This window comes from Stegostoma tigrinum, chromosome 12, assembly GCF_030684315.1.
Source record: "Stegostoma tigrinum isolate sSteTig4 chromosome 12, sSteTig4.hap1, whole genome shotgun sequence".
Classification (NCBI taxonomy): domain Eukaryota; kingdom Metazoa; phylum Chordata; class Chondrichthyes; order Orectolobiformes; family Stegostomatidae; genus Stegostoma; species Stegostoma tigrinum.
In genome coordinates this window covers 15,359,162-15,380,268 of record NC_081365.1, presented here as the reverse complement: position 1 = coordinate 15,380,268, position 21,107 = coordinate 15,359,162, and the positions used below count along the sequence as shown (strand labels likewise).

General features: G+C 41.1%; 1 protein-coding gene across 1 annotated transcript in view; it reads right to left on the bottom strand.

The window, feature by feature from the left end:
• Window positions 1-726: 726 nt before the first annotated feature.
• LOC125456840 (C2 domain-containing protein 2) overlaps window positions 727-21,107 on the bottom strand; it is a 56,688-nt gene continuing 36,307 nt past the window's right edge. The window contains exons 9-14 of the mRNA XM_048540284.2: window positions 18,909-19,030; window positions 16,609-16,780; window positions 13,402-13,515; window positions 7,718-7,845; window positions 6,102-6,420; window positions 727-4,775 (exon numbers count right to left, since the gene is read on the bottom strand). Coding sequence (XP_048396241.2) covers window positions 4,567-4,775; window positions 6,102-6,420; window positions 7,718-7,845; window positions 13,402-13,515; window positions 16,609-16,780; window positions 18,909-19,030 — 1,064 coding nt within the window. The 3' untranslated portion in view covers window positions 727-4,566. The remainder of the gene's footprint in view (window positions 4,776-6,101; window positions 6,421-7,717; window positions 7,846-13,401; window positions 13,516-16,608; window positions 16,781-18,908; window positions 19,031-21,107) is intronic.

The following is a 21,107-nucleotide window of genomic DNA, read 5'->3' as shown; positions in this document are numbered from 1 at the left end:
GGAAAGATTGGACAGGATCAGCTTGGATTTTAGAACAGCAAGAGGCAGCAATTGAAACATGAAATCCTGAAGAGTCCCGACAGGGTAGATGTGGAGAGGATATTTCCTCTTATTGGAGAATCTAGAAACAAGGTTCACTTGGGGGGGGGGGGAAAAAAAAAATCAGGGTTCACCCATTAAAAAAAGGTTAAACTCACCACCAGTGGTGTCTTTCTAATGGTAGAGGAACCTGATGATCCTCCGGACCTATGACAACTTTACCTTTCTGAATAAAGATAACAAGCCAGTATTTCGAAGATTACAGGTGTTCTGTGGAATCTGGGCTGAAATATAATCGCTTGACCAACATTACCTAGTCATATTGCTGTTTGAACACCTTGCTGTGTTCAAATTGGCTGTTATTTATCCTACATTACAAAAGCGATTACATTTTCCAAAGCAGTTAAATCAGCTCCAAAGCACATTTGAGTGTTTTGAAGTGAAGTGCTTCTTTCTTTCCAGGTAAAATAAGTTTCCATGCATTGTGTCCAGCACATTTGTATTATAATAAGCACGTGTGGCTGTCATGCCGTTTCTATGGACATACCAATGCTATTTTTCATGAATATTACTGAGATTGATCAAAGATAGTCTTCTACCTACCAACAGGTAACTATAATGAAGCAATTCCATTTGCCCTGTATTCAACATGAACAAAAAGAACAAAAATAATCATGATTCTCAATATTTATTGTATTAATTACATGAATTAAGACACAAGTTTTACATATGAAGGCAACTGGGTAACTTCAGTGTTTTTCCTCTTTATGCAAGATCATTAACATGCAGCATTTGCTTTGATCATTGGCAATAACTTAGTGTGCAATCCATTTTCAGTTCTGGTTCCTGGCTCAGTTCCATAAACATCATACACTTATTTTCCCTTTACTAATTCCAGGTAGGTAGGGAGCACCAAAAGAAGGTTCCAGTTACAGTCGACGAGTAACCTACAATCATTGCATCCATGCTAAAATAACAACATTTACAAGTTTACACAGAAACAATACATTTTAAATGCTGGATTCTTCACAGTATTTATGCAGTGGTGGCTTTACATAGCCCTTTTTTCACTCTTTGGTCATGGGCTTAACCCCCATCAAATACTCAGCTCAACGTACAATCATATGCAAGGATTTACAAGTTGTAAATAACATGGGGAGAGAAAGTGTAAACGAAACAATAGTGACTCTGGAAATGTGTTTTGTACTGACCATGCCTTCCATTTTCAGGAGGCATCAGTACTAAAGCACCAAATTTACAGGAAACACACTCACACAATGATTGGTAGGTCACTCGTTGGGAATCATCTTTTAAATTCTATACTTACAACATTATTACTTGTAATGTCGGTTAATACCTATTAAAAATAATCACTGAGCTATAAAGGATACCTGGAAGCCCATACTGAAGGAACAGTGTCACGTAAACCCAGCACACGACTTTTTTTTTTGAAAACCTTGCCCCCACAAAAATAATTCATTGTCTGTGAGGGGAAGGGTGTTGAGATGCGAGGAAAAAAACGTTGCTGGGGGTGGGGAGGAGAGGGGGAGCAGGAAGATAGGAAAGGTTTAAAAGAAGTGACAAAATCCAACAGAGCAGTCAGCTGTCAAGGCACAGCTTGGCCAAATCAAACTGCATGGGAAACAGCAACAAGGTGCTCACTGGTCTTCTTGCCCACTCACGTGAACTGGAGCATCACGGCAGTGGGTCTGTCCTTACAGCCCCACGATGAGAACAGAATGCTGAAAAACTGCAAGTTATTTTACACTGGTCTATACAACCTGTATAGTTTCTGGATTTTGTCACTACATTTGAGTTTGTGAAAGCAGTAAATGTTCTGTCAGGATAGCTAAAACAGACAACAATTGCATGTGTAGATCAAAAATACATGGCTGCAACTTAAGTCATACTAAGCTACAGTACATAAAAACAAAGTGGAGAAACAAGGCTGGTAGCATCAGTGGGGAGAGACACACATGCATGTGCATTGCGCACACACACACACACACACACGCACGAGAGAGAGAGAGACAGAGAGAGAGGGAGAGAGAGACAGACAGACAGATAGGGTGTGTGTGAATGCTTGTGCCTAGAGTCCAATGTGACGTACTTTTGGTTTCAAGTAGCGTCATCTTGGACTCAAAACACCAAATGTGTTTCTCTCCGGTGCTGCTAGGCCTGCTGAATTTCTTGAAGTGTTTTTATTTCAGATCTCCAGCATCCACAGTATTTTGCATTAAGTTGCAGTGCACCCTAAAGCAAAGGAAAGGCAGATCACTTTACATTTATTCAATGACTCCTAAATACCATTAGGCAAACTTGGCAATAGCAAAAACAGTAATAGCAGGGAGATGGCAACTGGTCACAATTGCTGTAAACCAAACAAAGAGGTTTCGTTTTCTTTTTAAAAAAATGCCACCAGAGGTAGGAAGGTACAAAATGTGAAATTTGTCCTATTGCTGTATCCTTCCATGCACGCGCACACACACAGGTACAAAATGCAGTCAATTTAACTCTTCGGTCTGAAGCCTGAACTAATACCCCAGCAAATACGGTCAGGTATTTGGCCTTCTTAACTAATCCAATTTTTTTAAAAATGCACGCTGAAAACTAGATATTGGGATCCCACTGTTCTTTGGCTTTCCCTCACAGACAGCTGGAAGGAAACGGTCCCTCAAAACTTGAGCGGTAACACAACAACCTGACATCATGGGAGTGAATAGAACAGGCACAAAAAAAAATGATGGACTCCAGTGACAACTTCTCCAGTCAAGTCAGTCTGAAAAAAATTCAAGTGCATTTTTGGAAGATTCTCTGGCTTCACTAAACATGTGGCACTTAAAGTGCAGCAGCACATTCAAACAGCCTGTAGGAAGCTCAAGATTTTTGTATTTTAAGTGTTAAAGGGCGGTGTTACGATTCTCAAAATACCACCCAATAGGACAAACAAAAATGTTACAATAACATACATGCAAACTTACTCAACTGTGATCTGTATCCTATTTCAAATACCTTTGACGTAGTGAAAAATTACTGTCAGTGAAACTTTAATAGTATCATGGGGCTTCTCAGACATGTGCTCCTCTTCCTTGCTTCACAGTTTACAGTTGGGCAATGTGAACCTATCTAGAAAGCAAAGAGTCATCTTGTAATATTTACTGACAAACTGCGATAATTCAAGGATGCTGAGAGCCCCGGAGGGGAAGTTAATGCTGTCGAGCTCAGTCCTGAAGCCCTCTGTAGTGGAAATTATTATTTTACAAGGTGTGGTGTCTCTTTGGCACAAAACCAACCCAATGGCTTTGGCATTCTGGCTTAAAACATCAGAAATGAAACAAGGTCTCCTATATTAATTGAGTCCTATCAGTACTTTCTCATCAGAATTCCATCACTTTTGCCACTTTTCCAAATACAATCAGTCCATTTGCTGATCTCAGATGTTTCTTCCCAGTTCCAGGAAAATCTTATTGCCTTACCTGCTGCAAGAAATTCTTAGCAAGGAACGAAACAGGGTACTGGTCCCTGCACAGCACAATGCTCCCTACTGCTAAACCTATTGCAATATGACTATTTGGCAGATCCTACAACCAAATGAGAACCACTACACCATCTCATTCAGTTATAAGTTTCAAGGTAAAATGCTTGGCACGGATCAAGAAAAAAAGGTGAAGATGATAAAAGTCAGTGTTCTCACCACAAGTCCTACTCTGAATAATACTCTTGCATCCAGGGCTGTCCTTTGGAAGGAACAGAGACTAAAATCATCACAGTCCAAATCCTTCTGATTGGCTCAGTGAGGCCTGGTTGCCTGAGGAACTGTTGCATCCTTTGAGCCTATCAACAGTTACTATCCCAAGTGCTCCAGAAAAATGGGGACACATGAATGGAGTGGAGCAAAAAGGGTAGTGGATGGAGCAGCAAGTCCCAAGAAGAATAAAGAATAATGGAACCGAGGACATAAGTTAGATAAGATTTAAACCCAATTTTATATTTTAAAAACTACAATAAATTTTAAACTTCAAATGACGGAAGCCAATTGAAGAGCATCTGGCCACAGGCCACAAACGTTTGAAAAATCTCCTCCAATCTGGCATGATAGCTCTAATCGATTATGAACACCTCAAGTGAGGTTCCTAAGCAGTGGAGTTTTATCCGAGATTGGCCCTGGGTACATAGAAATGCAATGTTCAAAGTGCCCCAAAATTTTCAAAAACTTGCACTAAGCTCAATACAGGAAATCTATTAACTAATGGAAGCCCATCAACAATTTTCCCCCGTTCGCACCCACTGCCCTCAAAAACACCACAAATAAAAAAAGTGTTGCAATTTACCTCAGTGAGCATTAAGTAACATTTAAAATTTAGTATCCTACTAAGTTGGAATAATTTTGATGCAGCACGCCTCAGTAATTGCAAGTCAAGTAATACCATGAGGCTTTCAGAATTTGCACATTCCCTAGTCACAGTGCAACAGCGTGGATGGAAGAGGAGGATTGGAGAAGAGGGGGAAGGAGAGACAGCATAAGTGTTAGTCCACAGTGGGGCTGTTAAATTTAGTTTTGCTCTTGGACTTCGGGAAAAGCCTCTTAATCTGCTTCCTGGTCGACTTCCTCTCTTTCTCCAGGGGCATTGGCTGCTCCAAATAAACAAGGTCATTATGCGACTGGCTCATCCCAGGCTCTTTCTGATGTCTTCGCCGGCGAAAAAAGAATTTTGCACCACTCCGCATAAAGCCGCCTGAAAAATAAAAAATCAAGTTTGTAAGACCATCAGGCCCTGCCCAAAATTACTCAAGACAAGAAAACAACATCCACAAATAATATTTATAATATCCCTTCTACCTTTAAGAAAAAACAGGTTGTGTCGGAGGAGGTTTGCATGCATTGAACTATGGTCTCAAGATTGAGAAGGAAAACATTTTGTGCCATGTGGCAATAGGTTGGACATTGCCAGTTTCAATCTCTTCTGGGCAGCACTATTAGCTTTCACCATGAGGAGGATTCCAATTACTCTCCCTGCTCTTCAGCTGAGATAGGAGTGAAAAAAAAGAACCAAGCACCTGCTCGCTATCTGTTGAATCCATCTGAAAGATCATGCAGGCACAAGTCAGGCACACTGCAAACGCCTCTTTCTCCTCATTTCCAACACACAGCAGAGACCCACCAGGATGGTCATTTAACGGAAGCACCGGAGAGCCCTACAGGATCATACCCCACTAAAAGCGAATGTTCAATGCAGCAAGGTTACTAAGGTCTGTAATAAATCATTTACTCATTGACAATGCAATCACCATTTGCCAAAGCCTGTATTGCGGGCTGCCCACAAACTGAATTCTAAGAATCTAAGCAATGCAGGTCCACATTCAAAAAATAAAAGTCAAAGGTTCCTTTAGGGTAGCATGGCAGCTCAGTGGTTAACACTGCTGCCTCACAGCACCAGGGACATGAGTTTGATTTGATCTTTGAGCGACTGTCTGTGTGGAGTTTGCATGTTCTCCCCGTGTCTGCATTGGTCTCCTCCCACAGTCCAAAGATGTGCAGGTTAGGTGGATTGGTCATGGCAAGTGCAGTTTTACAGAGCAAGGGTAAAGGGTGGGTTGCTCTTCAATAGGCTGAATGGTCTGCTTTCACACAGTAGAGATTCCTTCCCTCCCTTAACATGATTCCCAGTGTCTCTCTAGACTTGGGCAGAGAAGGAATTGGGATACACAGCATGTTGTGTTTGCATTATAGTACAGCATTAGTGTTTATTTCATTCCTCCTTCCCCCCAAAAACCCTACCTTGATGATGTTCTGTGCTCCAGTGGACAAAGTTCTAATGGAAGATCATTGTCTAAAACATTGGTTTCTCTCTTCAGATGTTCCCAACCTGCTGAGTGTTTCTAGCAGTCTATGTTATTTTTTAAAATTCATTTTAGAGGTGCGCAGAAGTCTGTGGTTATCAATGATATACTACTGCAATATTACAATGAACGAAGAGCATTGAGCTAGTTGGCTTGCCACTTCTCCATGAAATGATTTTTCTAAATAATCCCCGATTTTGGAACTCAAGCAGAACGTTTACCTCGAGACTTTTTCATGGTTCCCGTTTCCGATCCATGCACAGAAAGATTGGACCGCTGTTCAAAATCCACGTCTTCCTGACGGCCATCATTCCACTGACTGAACTCTTGACCTGCTCGAATTGTGGGTGCCGTCAGTGAAGTTCCCTCTGCAGCACAAAGCTCAGCCAAGGGAAAACTGTGAGCTAACGTTTGTTCCGAGGGAAGCCCAGAGATGCAGTCGGAGGAAGCAAGGGGCTGAGGTTCTTCCTGCAATGACACATCCATGACAGCTGCGTAATCAGCCGACAGAGTCATTTCATCATCAACGGCCAAGGGAGACTGGAGGGCAAGATGGGAAAATCATGCTGTCAGATTAGTGATAGCTTGCAGCCAAGTCCAGCATTTAAAAACTAAAAGTCCAAATGTGAACCGAATACGCAACACGCCCAACACAAGTATGTGCAGTTTTCAAGTTTTTTCTCCCCTCCCCCCCCACCCCCTGCCGCCGCCCTGTGGCACTAAATAAAAACTCATCAATATAAACCAAGAGAGAACATCCCTCATGAAACTGAAGAAAAAAGTCAGACAGACGTTTTGAAGGAGTGAGACAGGATTTGGTGAAGTATGAGTTGTTCAAACACTTGGAGCTCAACTGGTCAACTTTTCACAAGGGTCTAATTTTCGCACAAGTTTCCCCCCAACAGGCCAAGAGAATCAAAAGTCATCTCCAAGTCACACATCACTCCGATGTGAACATAAACCATCTCAACACTGTTGCTCCAGTATCTTGGAAATATACCATCATGTAAGCACCACCATCACAAAGTGCCCATCAACTCCAAAAGATCCACTACCAACTTCTTCCTTTTTTGATTCATTTACAAATTGTGGGCATGTATTGCCCGTTAGGAGTCAACCACATTACTGTGAATCTGGAGTCACATGTAGGCCAAACCAGGTTAGGATATTTGGGTTTGGGTTTTTATGATAATTAGCATTGGTTAGATATTTTCTAGTTAACCCACTCATATCTGTTATTTACACCTCTGGAGCAGATGGGTCTTTGAACCCTGGCCTCCTGGTTCAAAAGCAAGCACACGACACTACCCTCTATGCCACAAGAACCCCTAATACCAGCTTCTTAGGATAATTAGGGATGGACAAGAAATGCAGCCACTGCCGACATCTCAAAAATAAATTTAAAAACGTACAGATACACCATTTTGGTTTTGTGCTCCATCAGTGGTTTCACCAGTATTTATTATGATGCCAAGCTGGAATCTTTTAATATTTTGCACTTATGAACTGAAGGGGCCAAAAAAAAAAACAGAAGTGCATCAAATTTAATCCCACATTGTACCTTCAACACTAGTATACTCCCCACTAAATAAAAGCAAAGAAATAAAACCACAAGCATGATTGGAGAAACCCTTCCTAACTTAAATCAAGCCAAGTAACCACCAAGAGAGCAGTTAACTGACTCACATTATATTCCACATAACAGATTCACTCTCCTTCTAATCATAACATCCCTAGCAATCACAAATTTGCTAAATGTAGATCTTCTGGTTTGAGAAATGGAGAAGGATGACTAGGACACAGAGAAAGATGATCTCTGACGCAACATAGAACTTACCTTTGTAACACCCGAAATTACAATCGTACTTTTCTTGATGGGGGACTTTAACACATGCCTTGCCGACTCTGTTAGCTGTCGAATTGCTGCTTCAGCCACAGGGTCTGTGCCACTCAACTGCAGCAGCTCTACAAGAATTTAAGATTGATTACAGTGTTGAGAATGCCTCTAAACACCAATTAACACAACAAGACAAAGAAAGAAAAATACCCTGGTAAAATCACAACCGAATCTAAGTTAACAAAAAAAAACATGCTCAACTGGTTTGCTTCTTCCGATGATACTATGCTTAAAACCTGACTAGCTTTGTGGAGTGTCTCTCAATTTCCCGCTGAACTAGAAATCCTCCTTTTTGCACATCTGAATAAAGACAACCTGGCTATGTTAAATAACAGGTTGGTGTCCACAAGCAGCCCAGGGAATTGGTTAGCAGAGTTAGTTGGACAGCTGTCTTTCAGTGCAGATTGTTGACAACAGCATGAGTCCAATTTCCACACCAGCTGATGTTACCACGAAGGACTCTCCTTCTTCACCTCTCCCCTTGCCTGAGGTGTGGCGACCCTCAGGTTAAAACACCAATTGTATCTCGAATGAGCGCGCAGACCCACAGTCCTCTAGTACAGTGGCAAATTTACATTACTTTTAATTACATTCAACTTTGATACCTAGTCAGTCAGTCAGGCACTTCATTGTAGAAATCGTACAAAGTTTTGAAATTTAGCAAGCATATCATATAGGGATCAGATCAGCAAGACTTGTGAATCACAGGAAAACGCCTCTTCCCCAAGAAGAGAGAGTTGTTAAACATCTCCCTCCTAAGGGAGAGGGACAAGAGTCTCCCTCTACAGTTCTCTTCAAATCTGTCTCTCAAACTGAATTTTCCAAAATGGTGCAGCATTCTGCCTAATTTCTGAAGATAGTAGAGTGCTGCAATCCATGAATACACACACGGATGGACAGTGGAATGCGGTCAATTGAGAAAGGAAGGTAGACTTGCATTTCTAGCACCGTGATGGGAGTGGGGAGAAGGTGTATGCGTGTGCTCAAGCATGTTACAAAGCAGAGGCTGATCTCCCTCTGATAACTAAAACCAAAATATCCAGAGAAGCTAGCCTCATAATCTGTTCAAGGTAATGTGAAAAATAGTATAACCCGCCTCTCACCTCCCAAACTGTTATAAAGGAGAGGTGAAACAAAACAAAATCCTTTCACTCATAGAACATAGAACAGTACAGCACAGAACAGGCCCTTCAGCCCAAGATGTTGTGCCGACCATTGATCCTCATGTATGCACCCTCAAATTTCTGTGACCATATGCATGTCCAGCAGTCTCTTAAATGACCCCAATGACCTTGCTTCCACAACTGCTGCTGGAAACGCATTCCATGCTCTCACGGCTCTCTGTGTAAAGAACCCGCCTCTGACATCCCCTCTATATTTTTCTCCAACCAGCTTAAAACTATGACCCCTTGTGTTAGCCATTTTTGCACTGGGAAGTAGTCTCTGGCTATCAACTCTATCTATGCCTCTCATTATCGTGTATACCTCAATTAGGTCCCCTCTCCTCCTCCTTTTCTCCAATGAAAAAAGTTCAACCTCTCTTCATAAGATAAGCCCTCCAGTCCAGGCAGCATCCTGGTAAACCTCCTCTGAACCCTCTCCAAAGCATCCACATCTTTCCTATAAAAGAGCGACCGGAACTGGACGCAGTATTCCAAGTGCGGTCTAACCAAAGTTTTACAGAGCTGCAACAAGATCTCACTACTCAAACTCAATCCCCCTGTTAATGAAAGCCAAAACACCATATGCTTTCTTAACCACCCTGTCCACTTGGGTGGCCATTTTAAGGGATCTATGTATCTGCACACCTAGATCCCTCTGTTCCTCCACACTGCCAAGAATCCTATCCTTACTTGCTCTCTAATCAACACGTAACAATACAATATCTAACTCTAGCAGTGAAGTTAACAGAATAAGTTAACTGAACCACTCACAAACCAAATAATTTCTCCTTAACCGCTAACTAATCCCAAATAAAACAAAATTCTAATGGTATGCTGTTCCAATAAATACAAGTCCCACATATTAACCGAATGAATGAAAAAAAATGTAAAAACTTAATCTCTCAAAATTACAGCAGGATAAGTCTTCCTGAATATTCTTTGCCTTTTCCGCTGTCCTCCGATAATGAATGCCTTCCATCGAATACTTTTGTCAGCAATATTAGCTAAGGGTGCCATTGTGTCTTTATATTTAGACGGTCCTTACTCAGCGCTTACAGGTTTCTGTGACAGCCAGTGAGTTTCTCGTCAGATGGCAGTATGCTCTCACACCATTTTTCAAATGTCCTCTTCTTTTATACTCTTGATGGCCTCTTAATTTCTTATGATAGGATTGGTCAGAAGTTGTTAAAAACAAATTTAAATTTAATTGAATTTTGGTATCTAGAGTCTGGTTTAAATTAATTGGCTAAATTCTAAAACCCATTGTCTTGGTAAAGATGCTGCTTTGTCTTTTGATACAATGCTTCAAATTCAAGAACTCTGGGCATCTGCTGCTGACTGTAGGTATTTTCTTTAAAATTTCCAAGCCTCGAAAGAACACATCATCTTTTAAGAGGCGATGCACTCTTTCCCCTATCATTTTACAAACAAATTCCAACGTCCTGCCTTCCAATCTACAAAGGCTGTAGCCAACTTCGCAACAAGGAGATACAAAACGAATAACCTGCTCATTCATTCTTTAGGTCAGGTTTCTGACTTGAACACAACCCAGCACCAAATATGGACCAAAGGGCTGAAATTACAGACACAAGCTGAGAATGACTGTCCTTGACACCAAACGTGATGTGAAGGAGCCTTAGTGAATTGATTGGAGCAGAGAAAAACTCTACGCTGGTTGGAGTTATACCTAGCTCAAAGGATGATGTTAAAAGTCAGCCACCTGAGCCTCATGCTATTTCTGCAGAAGTTAGAGTCTGAGTCATACAGCATGGAAACAGACAATTCATTCCAATTTGTCCATGACAATTAAGGTTCCCAATCTAAACCAGTCCCACTTGCCTGCATTTGGCTCACATCCCTCTTAACCTTTCCTGTTCATGTTTCAGTCGAGATGTCTTAAAATGTTGTAACTGTTCCTGTGGGTAGTGTCCTCAACCGAATCACCATCAGCTACTCCATTATAACACACAGGTGGTTGATGATCACACAAACAGTGCCCAGCGAGTTTCGTGCCTACGTCGACACTGAAGCAGTGTGTGCCCACGTGCTACAATTCCTGAACAACATAGGCTTGGAATGATAAATGGTAACTACATTCATATTATGCAAGTTCTTGCCAATGGCCACCTCGAACAGAGAATCTAACAATTACCCCTTCGCATTCAGTTGCATTGCAATTGCTGAATTCCCCCACTACTGCCTCCTGTGGTTTACATTTGAACAGGCATTATACTGGACTAGTCACATAAATAAATGAAGCTACAAGATCAGATCAGAGGCTGGGAGTTCTGCGGCGAGTAATTCACCTTCTGACTCCAAAGATTGCTCATTTTCTACAAAGCACAAGTCAGGAGTATGATGGTATACTGCCTGCTTGCCTGGGTGAGTGCAGTTCCAATAACATTTAAAAAGCTTGACATCATTCAGAACCAAGCAGCCTTTTAATTGGCACCTCATCCACTACCCTCAGAAACACAATACCCACTGTGATAACATTCCAAGGGCCCTGTGTCTGCATCATCCAAAACCCAAATTCCACCACCAAAAAGGTCACAGGTAAGATATATGGGATCACAACGTGCATACGCCCCTCCAAGACACTCTCACTTTGACTTGGAAATATATTAACATCGCTTCACAGTCACTGGAATTCCTGGAACCCCCTTACTCCCCAACAACCGCAGTGGCACAAGAAAGCAACTTACCAGCATCTTTTGCAGGGCAGTTAAGGATAGGTCCTAAATGCTGGCCTAGTCAGGAACGTCCGCATCCCATTAATGAACAAAAAATAAAAAACAAATCTCCCAAGTGGTCTATAGTTATGTCTGACATACAGTTTGAAATATAATACTATGGAGAAAAATGCAGCAACTGAAATGCACACAACAAGCTCTGCCATAAAGCAGGTAAACACATGAGCAGATACACAGGGATAAGTGTTGGCGGGGCAGAAAGGTCTTGGTCTTCAAAATAGCTTGACGGGATGCTTGATGGCCAGGCCACCAGAGAATAGACAGGGTCTCATTTGTAAGTTTCATCTGAAAGACAACACATCAGGCTGTGCAACATTCCATCAGAGCTGCAGCAGGATGTCAGTCTGACTTTTCTGTTTAATCCACAAAAAGAAACGGAGCCCGTGACTTTCTGATGAGGGACAAATGAGCTACTGCAAGCCAGCTCCAACCCCTAAGTCACTGTTATAAATTTATAATCTTCTCTGAATCAACACACTCATTTTTGGGCTGGTGTCTTCCAGCATTTTAAACCAGAATTTTTGAACCAGAGTGGGAGAGAAGGATAGATATCTGTTTGTGTATGTATAAACTCGATTGTGTAACCATAGTAACCAAAGTAAATTGGAAGATACTGGACAGTCAAGGCTTAATAGGTCAACCACTGCCAAAAGCACAGGCTTTGCACTTCCTGTGACAATAAAAGCACAGCGGTTGGTAAGTACACGTTGCAGTAAATGAACTCAAGTACAAAGAAAATAGAAATGAGCAATGAGACAGGGATAAAAAGACACAGCAGGGGAATGGAAACTGTGCTGAATATGACTGGCTTCAAAAATAAACTTCTTTTTAAAGAGCAGAGTACATTTTGAATGCCGAAAGGGGAGCATGTAGTTTGTTCCCATATCCAGCTGTGGCTGTAATTTAATCCCAATGTTGTAATCAATGACACACTGTTGCAGATACTCAAAGCAAACTAAACTTAGCAAGGAGGGTGAAATCTCCTTTCAGTTTTTATTCTCTCTCTCAGGTAAAGTGAGGAATATTAACATTTCAATCAATTTTGAATTCATAGTACAATATTTGATGAACAGTTATGTGTGGGGTTTTATTTTTCACAAGGATGCTTCCACCTTTATTCATCTACCCTTAATACCATAATGTTCTACTCTTCTATTTCCATTGTGAGTGGAAAGCAGTACTGTTCATTGCACCCCAAGTGTGGTCTAACATGACACGGAAGTACTAGCTGTACGAACATCCAGCATAATTTCTGCTAAGTTGTGCTCCGAAACAGTTCTTCCCTTGGAAGTCCTAAACCAAACTGGGCCTTTATATCCTTTTATGAATTTTGCTTGTGCAGCATGAACATTGACCCCAGATCTTATGAGACAGATGTTCCAGACCCAACTCAACCGGAAAAAGTTGAACAGTGGAACAAATCTGCCTCTCATGCACAACAAATTTGGTAATTACCTACAGCAATGCCACTGGATGTCAGAATTATAAAATTCAAAGCACACTGCCGAACAAGTTTGAGGGACTTTATACTTCATCTCCAGAATAATGGATGCCATCACCATGTACCCTAAATCAAAAGGTAAATCTGTCCCAGCACTCAGCATTCAAACTTCACGAAGGTATTCAGAGATATCTGATGTAGGTACTCACAACAGTGTAAAACAAATTGTCACAAGAAAACCCAACCTTACCATCAAATAATTAGTACCTGTATCAGATGATGACAAGATTTTGCTAACTGGTGCTCCCTGTTCAGATTTTCCCAGAGTCAAGGACTCTTCATCAGCTTCTTTCATTTCTGTAGAGGCCTTTATAGGGGAGTCTGCAATTTCATAAAGAAATAAATATTAGAATGATTGTTACTCACTGTGACTCCTGGACTCCTGTTGAAAAAGGCCTTGTGTTTTAAACACAGAGGGGAAAAACAATATTACAGATTTCAAAAAAGGGACTGAAAACAAATGCCAAAGCATAATTTTAAAATCTCTGGATTCTCATTGTTTTTTTTCAGGAAACCTCAGCGTGAGGCAACATCACAAACATAAATACTGTGGGGGATTGTGTTTTGATATCAAAGGAGATTGGTGAGTGCTGAAAATAGCCTCTTTATCAAGCAACTGCAGGAGCACAGTTCCAGATGGTGATGGAATCCTAAGTAAAGTATTACAGTAGTCTCTTTATACACTGTTCTTATTTACATTAAGATTTCTGCACTGTGGTGTTACATAGTTGTTATCTATTGTACACAAAAGTTTGTGTACATCTGTCCTAGGAAAGCAGGAGATAGTTTAAGCACTTGCTAAATGCTGGCTGTTACTCCTTATGGCATTAGAATGTCTGTACTGTCTGAGCTTGCACAATTAAGTCAGTAATGTCCGCAAAAGTGCTAGACCTGTTTGATCTACTTAAGTGTGAAATTATACATGAAGTAATAAAAGTATAGCAGATATTAAACTGATCTCCCACAGCTGGGTCATGTAATTCCAGTTACCATTATCAGTTTTGATAGTTCTTATGCATTCAATTATGCAGTTTCACGGAAGTGCTGTTTTGATAGTAAGTTTCTTAAAGGGGTAGCAGCCCTATTTAATGTGTATCTAAAAAGTACATACCAGTGGTGGAAACTGACGTTCTGCAACCTATTCAAGTCCCAAGAGACAGTTGCTAAGGGATAATTAATATTATAACCTTTCCATCGTTTCAAGTGGGTTATGGGGACATGATGGCAGGGATGGCATTGTTCTGAGTAGGTTATGGTATTAACATGTATTCAGGGGTAACCTTTGATACAGAAATAGGTTTAAAGACTGTCTGCAGCATGGGCCAAAAATAATTGGGAAGTGTAATGAAACAGTAATGGATTAGAAGGGATGTTTAATTTGGTTCATAAAATGTACTACAAAACCATTGTTTTTTTTGAAATTTTTTCTTTATTCGTTTATAGGATGAGCGCATCACTGCCTAGGCATCATTTATTGCCTGTCCCCAATTGCCCAGAGGGCAATTACAAGTCAGCCACATTGCTGTGGGTCTGGAGTCACATGTAGGCCAGGCCAGGTAAGGATGGCACTTTCCTTCCCCAAAGGACATGAGTGAACCAGATGGGTTTTTCCAACAATCGACAATGGATTCATAGTCATCATTAGACACTTAATTCCAGATATTTAAATTTCACCATCTGCCATGGCAGGATTCAAACCCATGTCCCAGAACATGATCTGGGTCACTGGATTAATAGTCCAATGATAATACCACCAGGCCATTGCTTCCTCTGAACGAATGAAAGGAAATGCGGTATAGTAAACAGAGCACTTGTGAGTAAGTCGGTAAAGAGAATCATAACACAATATCTCAATACAAACTAGGAGGTCATTCAATTCCTCGAGCCTGCTTCGCTATTCAATAAAATTATGGCTGACCAGACTGTGGCATCAACTTCACTTCCCCATCAACACCCACCACCCTTTAATATCCTTACTAGTATCAACTCAACATTTACCTTCTCAACAATTTCTCTTAAGAATCCTGCAAACTGATGAATACGAATATTTCCTTTCAGAAGGTCTCTCCTGAATTACAAACTCCCCATTCAGGTGCATACTCACATTAAATTAAGATTTAAAGACCTGTTTTGGGCATACAGAATTAAGATTTACAATACAAAGTGTGCAGTCAGATGTCAAATAACGATCTCCTCCCTGCAAAAATACATCTGGAACTGGGCCCAGAGTATATAGCAGAGTAGAGGTCGAGAACAACAAACAAAAACAATTTCACTGTTTTCTAGCAGCTTTTTGCAGGGTAGGGTAACTTAGTTTGTACATCTGCTAAGGGGTGTTATGCACGTTTAACAACATACACACAGTCCATAGCAACAAAATAATTTCCAACGTACCTCAAGAGTCAGCAATTACATCTTCTGATCTTAAAGAATGTATTCCTATCAGCCTAACGAACCTTCTCCTGGCTGCCTCCAATGCCAGTATGTCTTCCCTTCAATAAGGGGCCCAAAGCTGTTCACTGTATTCGAGTTGATTAGTGCCTTGTATAGTTTTAGCAAAACCTCCCTACTTTTGCACTCCATTCCCTTTGAAATAAATGCCAACATTCAATTTGCCTTCCCTGATGGACTTGGATGCTAGCATTTTGAGATTCATGCATGTAGACTCCTAAATCTTTGTTATGTAGCTTTCTGCAGCCTCTCACTGGTCAAATAAAATTCACCTCCTCCTTTTGTCGAGTCAAAGTGTATAACCTTATATTTCCCCACATTATATTCCATTTGCTGTGTTTTAGCTCAACCATTTAACCTACCTATATATCCCTCTGCAGACTGTATCATCCACATCATTGAACTTTTCGTGTCATCCACAAACATGGTGATAGGACATTCCCTTTCCTCAACCAAATCGTTGATATGTGTCATAAATTTTTGTAGCTCCAACACTAGTTACATCTGTTATCTTAATTTAACCATTTCAGCCCCAGTATCATTCTGAAGTACCACAGTGAAAGAATTCTAAAATAATATACAGACTCACAGGAGTTTATAAAATCATGACAGGCATGAATATGGTAAATAAACAAGGTCTTTTTCCAAGGGTAGGGAGTCCAAAATTAGGGGGCATAGGTTTAAGGTGGGCAACTTTTTCACGCAGAGGGTGGTGCCTGTATGCAATGAGCTGATAGAGGATGAGGTGGAGGCGGGTACAATTACAATATTTAAAAAAGGCATCTGGATAGGTACACGAATAGGAAGGATTTACAGGGATATGGGCCAAATGCTGGCAAATAGGACTAGTTCAGATTGGGATGTCTGGTTGGTAAGGATGAGTTGGACTGAAGGGTTTGCTTCTGCACATTAAACAACTGGAGATAGGAGGTAAATATAGCTAAGTCAGTCAGCTTTTGTTACCTGTTGGAGTACCATAAGGCTTCCCATTTGTTCGGGGCTTGGTCTTAACAGCAGTTACTGTGGTAACAACTGTACCACAAGGCATGACCGTTCGGTCCTTTTCCACTTTCTTTGCTGAAAGCAGCGAGAGTGATTGCCGACATTTAACTTCATGTGGTTCCATGTAAGAGAACTGAAATCAGAGACAGAGACAGAGAGGAGTAGTTACAGACTCATACCCATCACACATCTCCACCTTTACAACCCCAAACTTGGACACAAACAGAAGGGAAGAAAGTTCAACCTTGCAAAATATCGCCTGATCCAAACAGGTTTCTCTTACAGCTTTCAAATGTGCTAGAGGAAGACAAAGAGTCACACCAGCTGTAGTCCCTTGAAAAATGCCAAACTTGAACTGGGCTTACCCCAAAGAAAGAAGCGTTTAACCCATACCAACCAGAAAGTCAGTATCCTGCCCTGAGCTTTTTATGTTAGCTCAGTCAGAAAGACAAAGGACATGCTACAATGACAACAGGTCAGAGCAGATTGAAGGAAGCAAGAAAGAAAGGGAAAAAGCCATCCACCACTACTGAGAGTGGACACTGCAGGACAGAACTTAGACGCAATTGCTACTTGATTCCCACCCTCCTAACTTGCAGATGCAACGTTACATGTCTTGGTAGAAGTAACCATGAACCTGTGGAACCCAGGTGACAACCTGGTCAGGGGATGAAAAGAAAATGGTGAAAAAAGGAAAATGGAAACTACCCACTACTACACTACCTTTAGTTTATTCAAGTTCACTTAAAAAAATAGCTGTTTAGTACCATGATCAAGCAGGCAAAACCAGAGGAAGCCACTAGGCTAAACCATGAGAAATAAAAGAGACATCTGAATTATAATGATGGGTCTGGTTAACAAATTAGGAGGTGCTAACTAGACATCCCATAGCAACTGGAGTTCCACATGTTGAACAAGAGGATGGATATTTACTCTTGCATCTGCCTGTTTGGGTGATTTGGCACAAGGACGGTGGCAATCTGAGACAACTGGGTTTCTTTTTTATTACCCAGAGGGTAGTTAAGAGTCAACCACATTGACAGAGTCTGGAGTCACAGGTAGTCCAGGAAAGGTAAAGACAGCAGTTCCCTTCCTTCCGCCACCTCCCCCTCCTCCTCCTCCCCGCCCCCCCGCCCCACCAAGGATATTGGTGAACCATTAGTATACACATCGAGAATCTAGGTTATACACCAAAGTCTCCATACTTCAGAAACAAATGAGAGTTTAGCAGAAATCACAAACACATTGAAAATGTTGGCTCAATGTTCTGTCAAACATTTGGCTGAAAATAAATTGGAGAAAACAATGGTTGTGAGAGGTAAAAGGATTCCCAATGTTGAAGATAGGGAAAAAGATTTGTTTTAAAAAAGATTGCAATATATCATGTCCACAGCAGAGAATGAGGAGTACATTGTGGAGGAGAAGTACTGCATTGGTGGGGGAGGGAAAGCAGCACTGAATACCCAATAATTGTCTGTCTTCACTCATATCCGAACTGGAGGACTGTAGAGCATTCGAAGACAGGGGTTGGATGCTCCACTCAGGCTTCCGATACTACAACTCACTTTGACTTCTCAGCAAGTTTCAAGATGAGCACTAAAACACAGAAATTTGGGATATTTTCACTCCTCCAGTTGTCTGGCCCTTCTCAATATTGGCCTGAACCCAGGCTTCAGGTGGTTGACCATTTTTATTCTTGCCTTTTGCATTGCAATTGGAAATCAGCACGCAGGACAGCACTACATTACAACAGATTTAGAAACCTCACACAGACAAGTGAAAAGGGAAATAGCGACAAACCCTTAAAAAAAAGGCTGTAGGGATGGAAATGGGAACAGAAGAAGAGCTCAAAGGGACTTCTCACTACACAAGGCAGAATAGATGGAGCTTACCACTTGCTAGGAAAATCATATCAAAGCTAGCTATCTAAATTAAGAGCTCTCATCTTTAAACATCAACACCTCCACCTCAAGCACAAAGATGTTTTATTGTGCAGAGGATGGCTACTCAGTTTCAAACATAATTCAATTAGTGTAATGACAGGTGTAATCTCTTTGAAAGGTGGTAACATTGCCTCGGACTGATGTCTCATACTACCCCACATATTTCTATTAAGCTCCAGCTTTAGTTATAATCCCAAGAGAGCTAAAAGTGGGTCAATTTGAACAGAGATCAGAAAATTCCATTTTGTATACAAAAACCGAAGTAGCTCCAAAGTAGCTGATCAAATAAGGAAAAAAAAGGTCAGTGCTGATGGCCACCTCAGCCGTGATGGATCCTGAACTGTTCCCATTCTGCATGCTCCCGAGACGAAAGCTCTGCCTCCCACTGGGCTGTTTCTTGAACAAGTCTATGGGTACTGTCACCTCACCAAGGACTGCACCTACCATGGGAAGTAAAGAAGAAAACAGAAATAAAACTCTTCACAGTACAGAGAATTAATTCGACTTCAAGTTGGATTAGAACAACATGATTCTACTAGTACATTTCTACCAATTGACACGCTGTGCATTCCAGTGATTTCAATTGTTACTTCACACAAATATTCTAGGTAGATATTGCTATTTCAGACATGCAAGCATAAAGTGACACCTAGTTATAAAGTACAGTCACTTGTGAAGACAAGATCAGGAATTTTAAAAGAAAAGGGGCATTGGTTTGAGTATTGCTGGACAGATTTTGTCAAAGTTTCTTGTTTCACTCTCACCAGTAGAATCTGTAAGAATAACAACTCAAGGGGGAAAAACCAACATTTACATTGCACAGAAGGTCAGTCTGATTAGTTAGCAAGTGATCTCTGATTGGTAGAGCTGTTGCCAAGAAGAATGAAGCCATTAATATTGTTTGATATTTAACTGCCAGACTTTGTTTAGAAAAATAGAAACCAGGATGACGGGGGCGCTCATTTGGCCCTTTGAACCTGCTCTGCCATTCAGTGTGTTCATGGCTGATCCTCCATCTCATCACTTTTGCTCCATGCCCCTTGATTCATATAATATTTTAAAAATTAGACTTTAAAACCAGGCTGGATGTTTCTGATTTTAAGACACTGATCTGAGGAACGAACTGACAAACGGCTATCATCTACTTTATGGAGTTGAACTAAGTGCAGTGTCGGTCTACAAAGAACAGGGCCCTGTGTATTAATGTACACGCATGCAAGTGTGCCACATCGCAAGCCCGACTGACAATACCAGATCGGTTGTTAGTGTAATTTTTCATACATTCAATACACCCAGAAAATGTTGCGCAAATGGGAAATCACATCTAAATGTGACAGCTTTCCAAGGCTGAACTGTTTGAGTGCAGCCAACACCTTGCTTACTGCAAACAGCTAAAAAAAGGGAAAATGCTGTTTGATACAAATCAGCCAGTTTTTGGGATGCTTGCCTTCCAAACTTGGCGTTCCGTTGGTAAGTCAATATTGCCGCCTCATTACTTTTTCTCACTACTGTGTCAGGTAAAAACCTGACAAAAGGTTCTTGGTTATTGTCCGCTACAAACGTACCTTCACTGATAAGTACACATATTGGGATTCCTACAGTGCTACACGCTAGAAAATTGGTCTTTTTGGCAACATCTCCCAAGCCATTTCTGCATCTCACAAAGTTGATGCTGAAGTAGGATGCAAAGTCATCCTGAGAGATAATGACAATCCCAATCAGATTATTTCGCTCTGTATACAGCGCACACTCAACAGAGGTGCTGACCTGAAAAGTGTCCAGTCTACCTCCAATTAGCTCAAAAGTTTGAACAACAGTTTAAGTATCAGTTTCATGCTAAAACAGTGCGGTAGCAACTTGCGTAATGTTTACTATGAACACGATGCTGCTATCAAGCCCCAAAAAGACATTCTACTACAAAAATGAGTAATGTGGCATGAGTTTCAGTACTGGTGTGATGCCAACTATGTAGGCCACACATCCCAGTCATATTAGACTGTGTCGAAGTGCGTATCCCTTCAGCTGTTCATAACAAGATTTGAATGTACCCAATTAGCCCAACCTTGAATAACTCAAGCGTCCAACATCAGATGTGATTCCCCCAACTGGGGACAAAGAAAACTTTTGTTGGTTAAGCCTGTGTGTGCAAGATTTACACTGACAACCAACTTAGAAGTGTTGAATTGAAATTACCTGGTTTCTGATTTATAGAAACCGAACTAAATGCAGCTGCTAACTTAAACTTGTCATTCCGGTGTGACACACTTGCCTGTGCTGAAAGTTACAAACACAAAGAAATAGGAGGACCCTGCTCTTTACAGGCAGAAAAACACATTTACATACACTGAACCTGTTTAAATTTGACTAAATAAATTACAGCCACCTACTGGTTCATTTCTCAGGGTAATGCCCTGATTAATAGACTCAACTGACCTGATTTAAAAATTTAAACAGGCTCAGCATTTAATGGGTGCACTCTCCATGGCAATACCTCTACCAGAAACCACTGGTGAACAA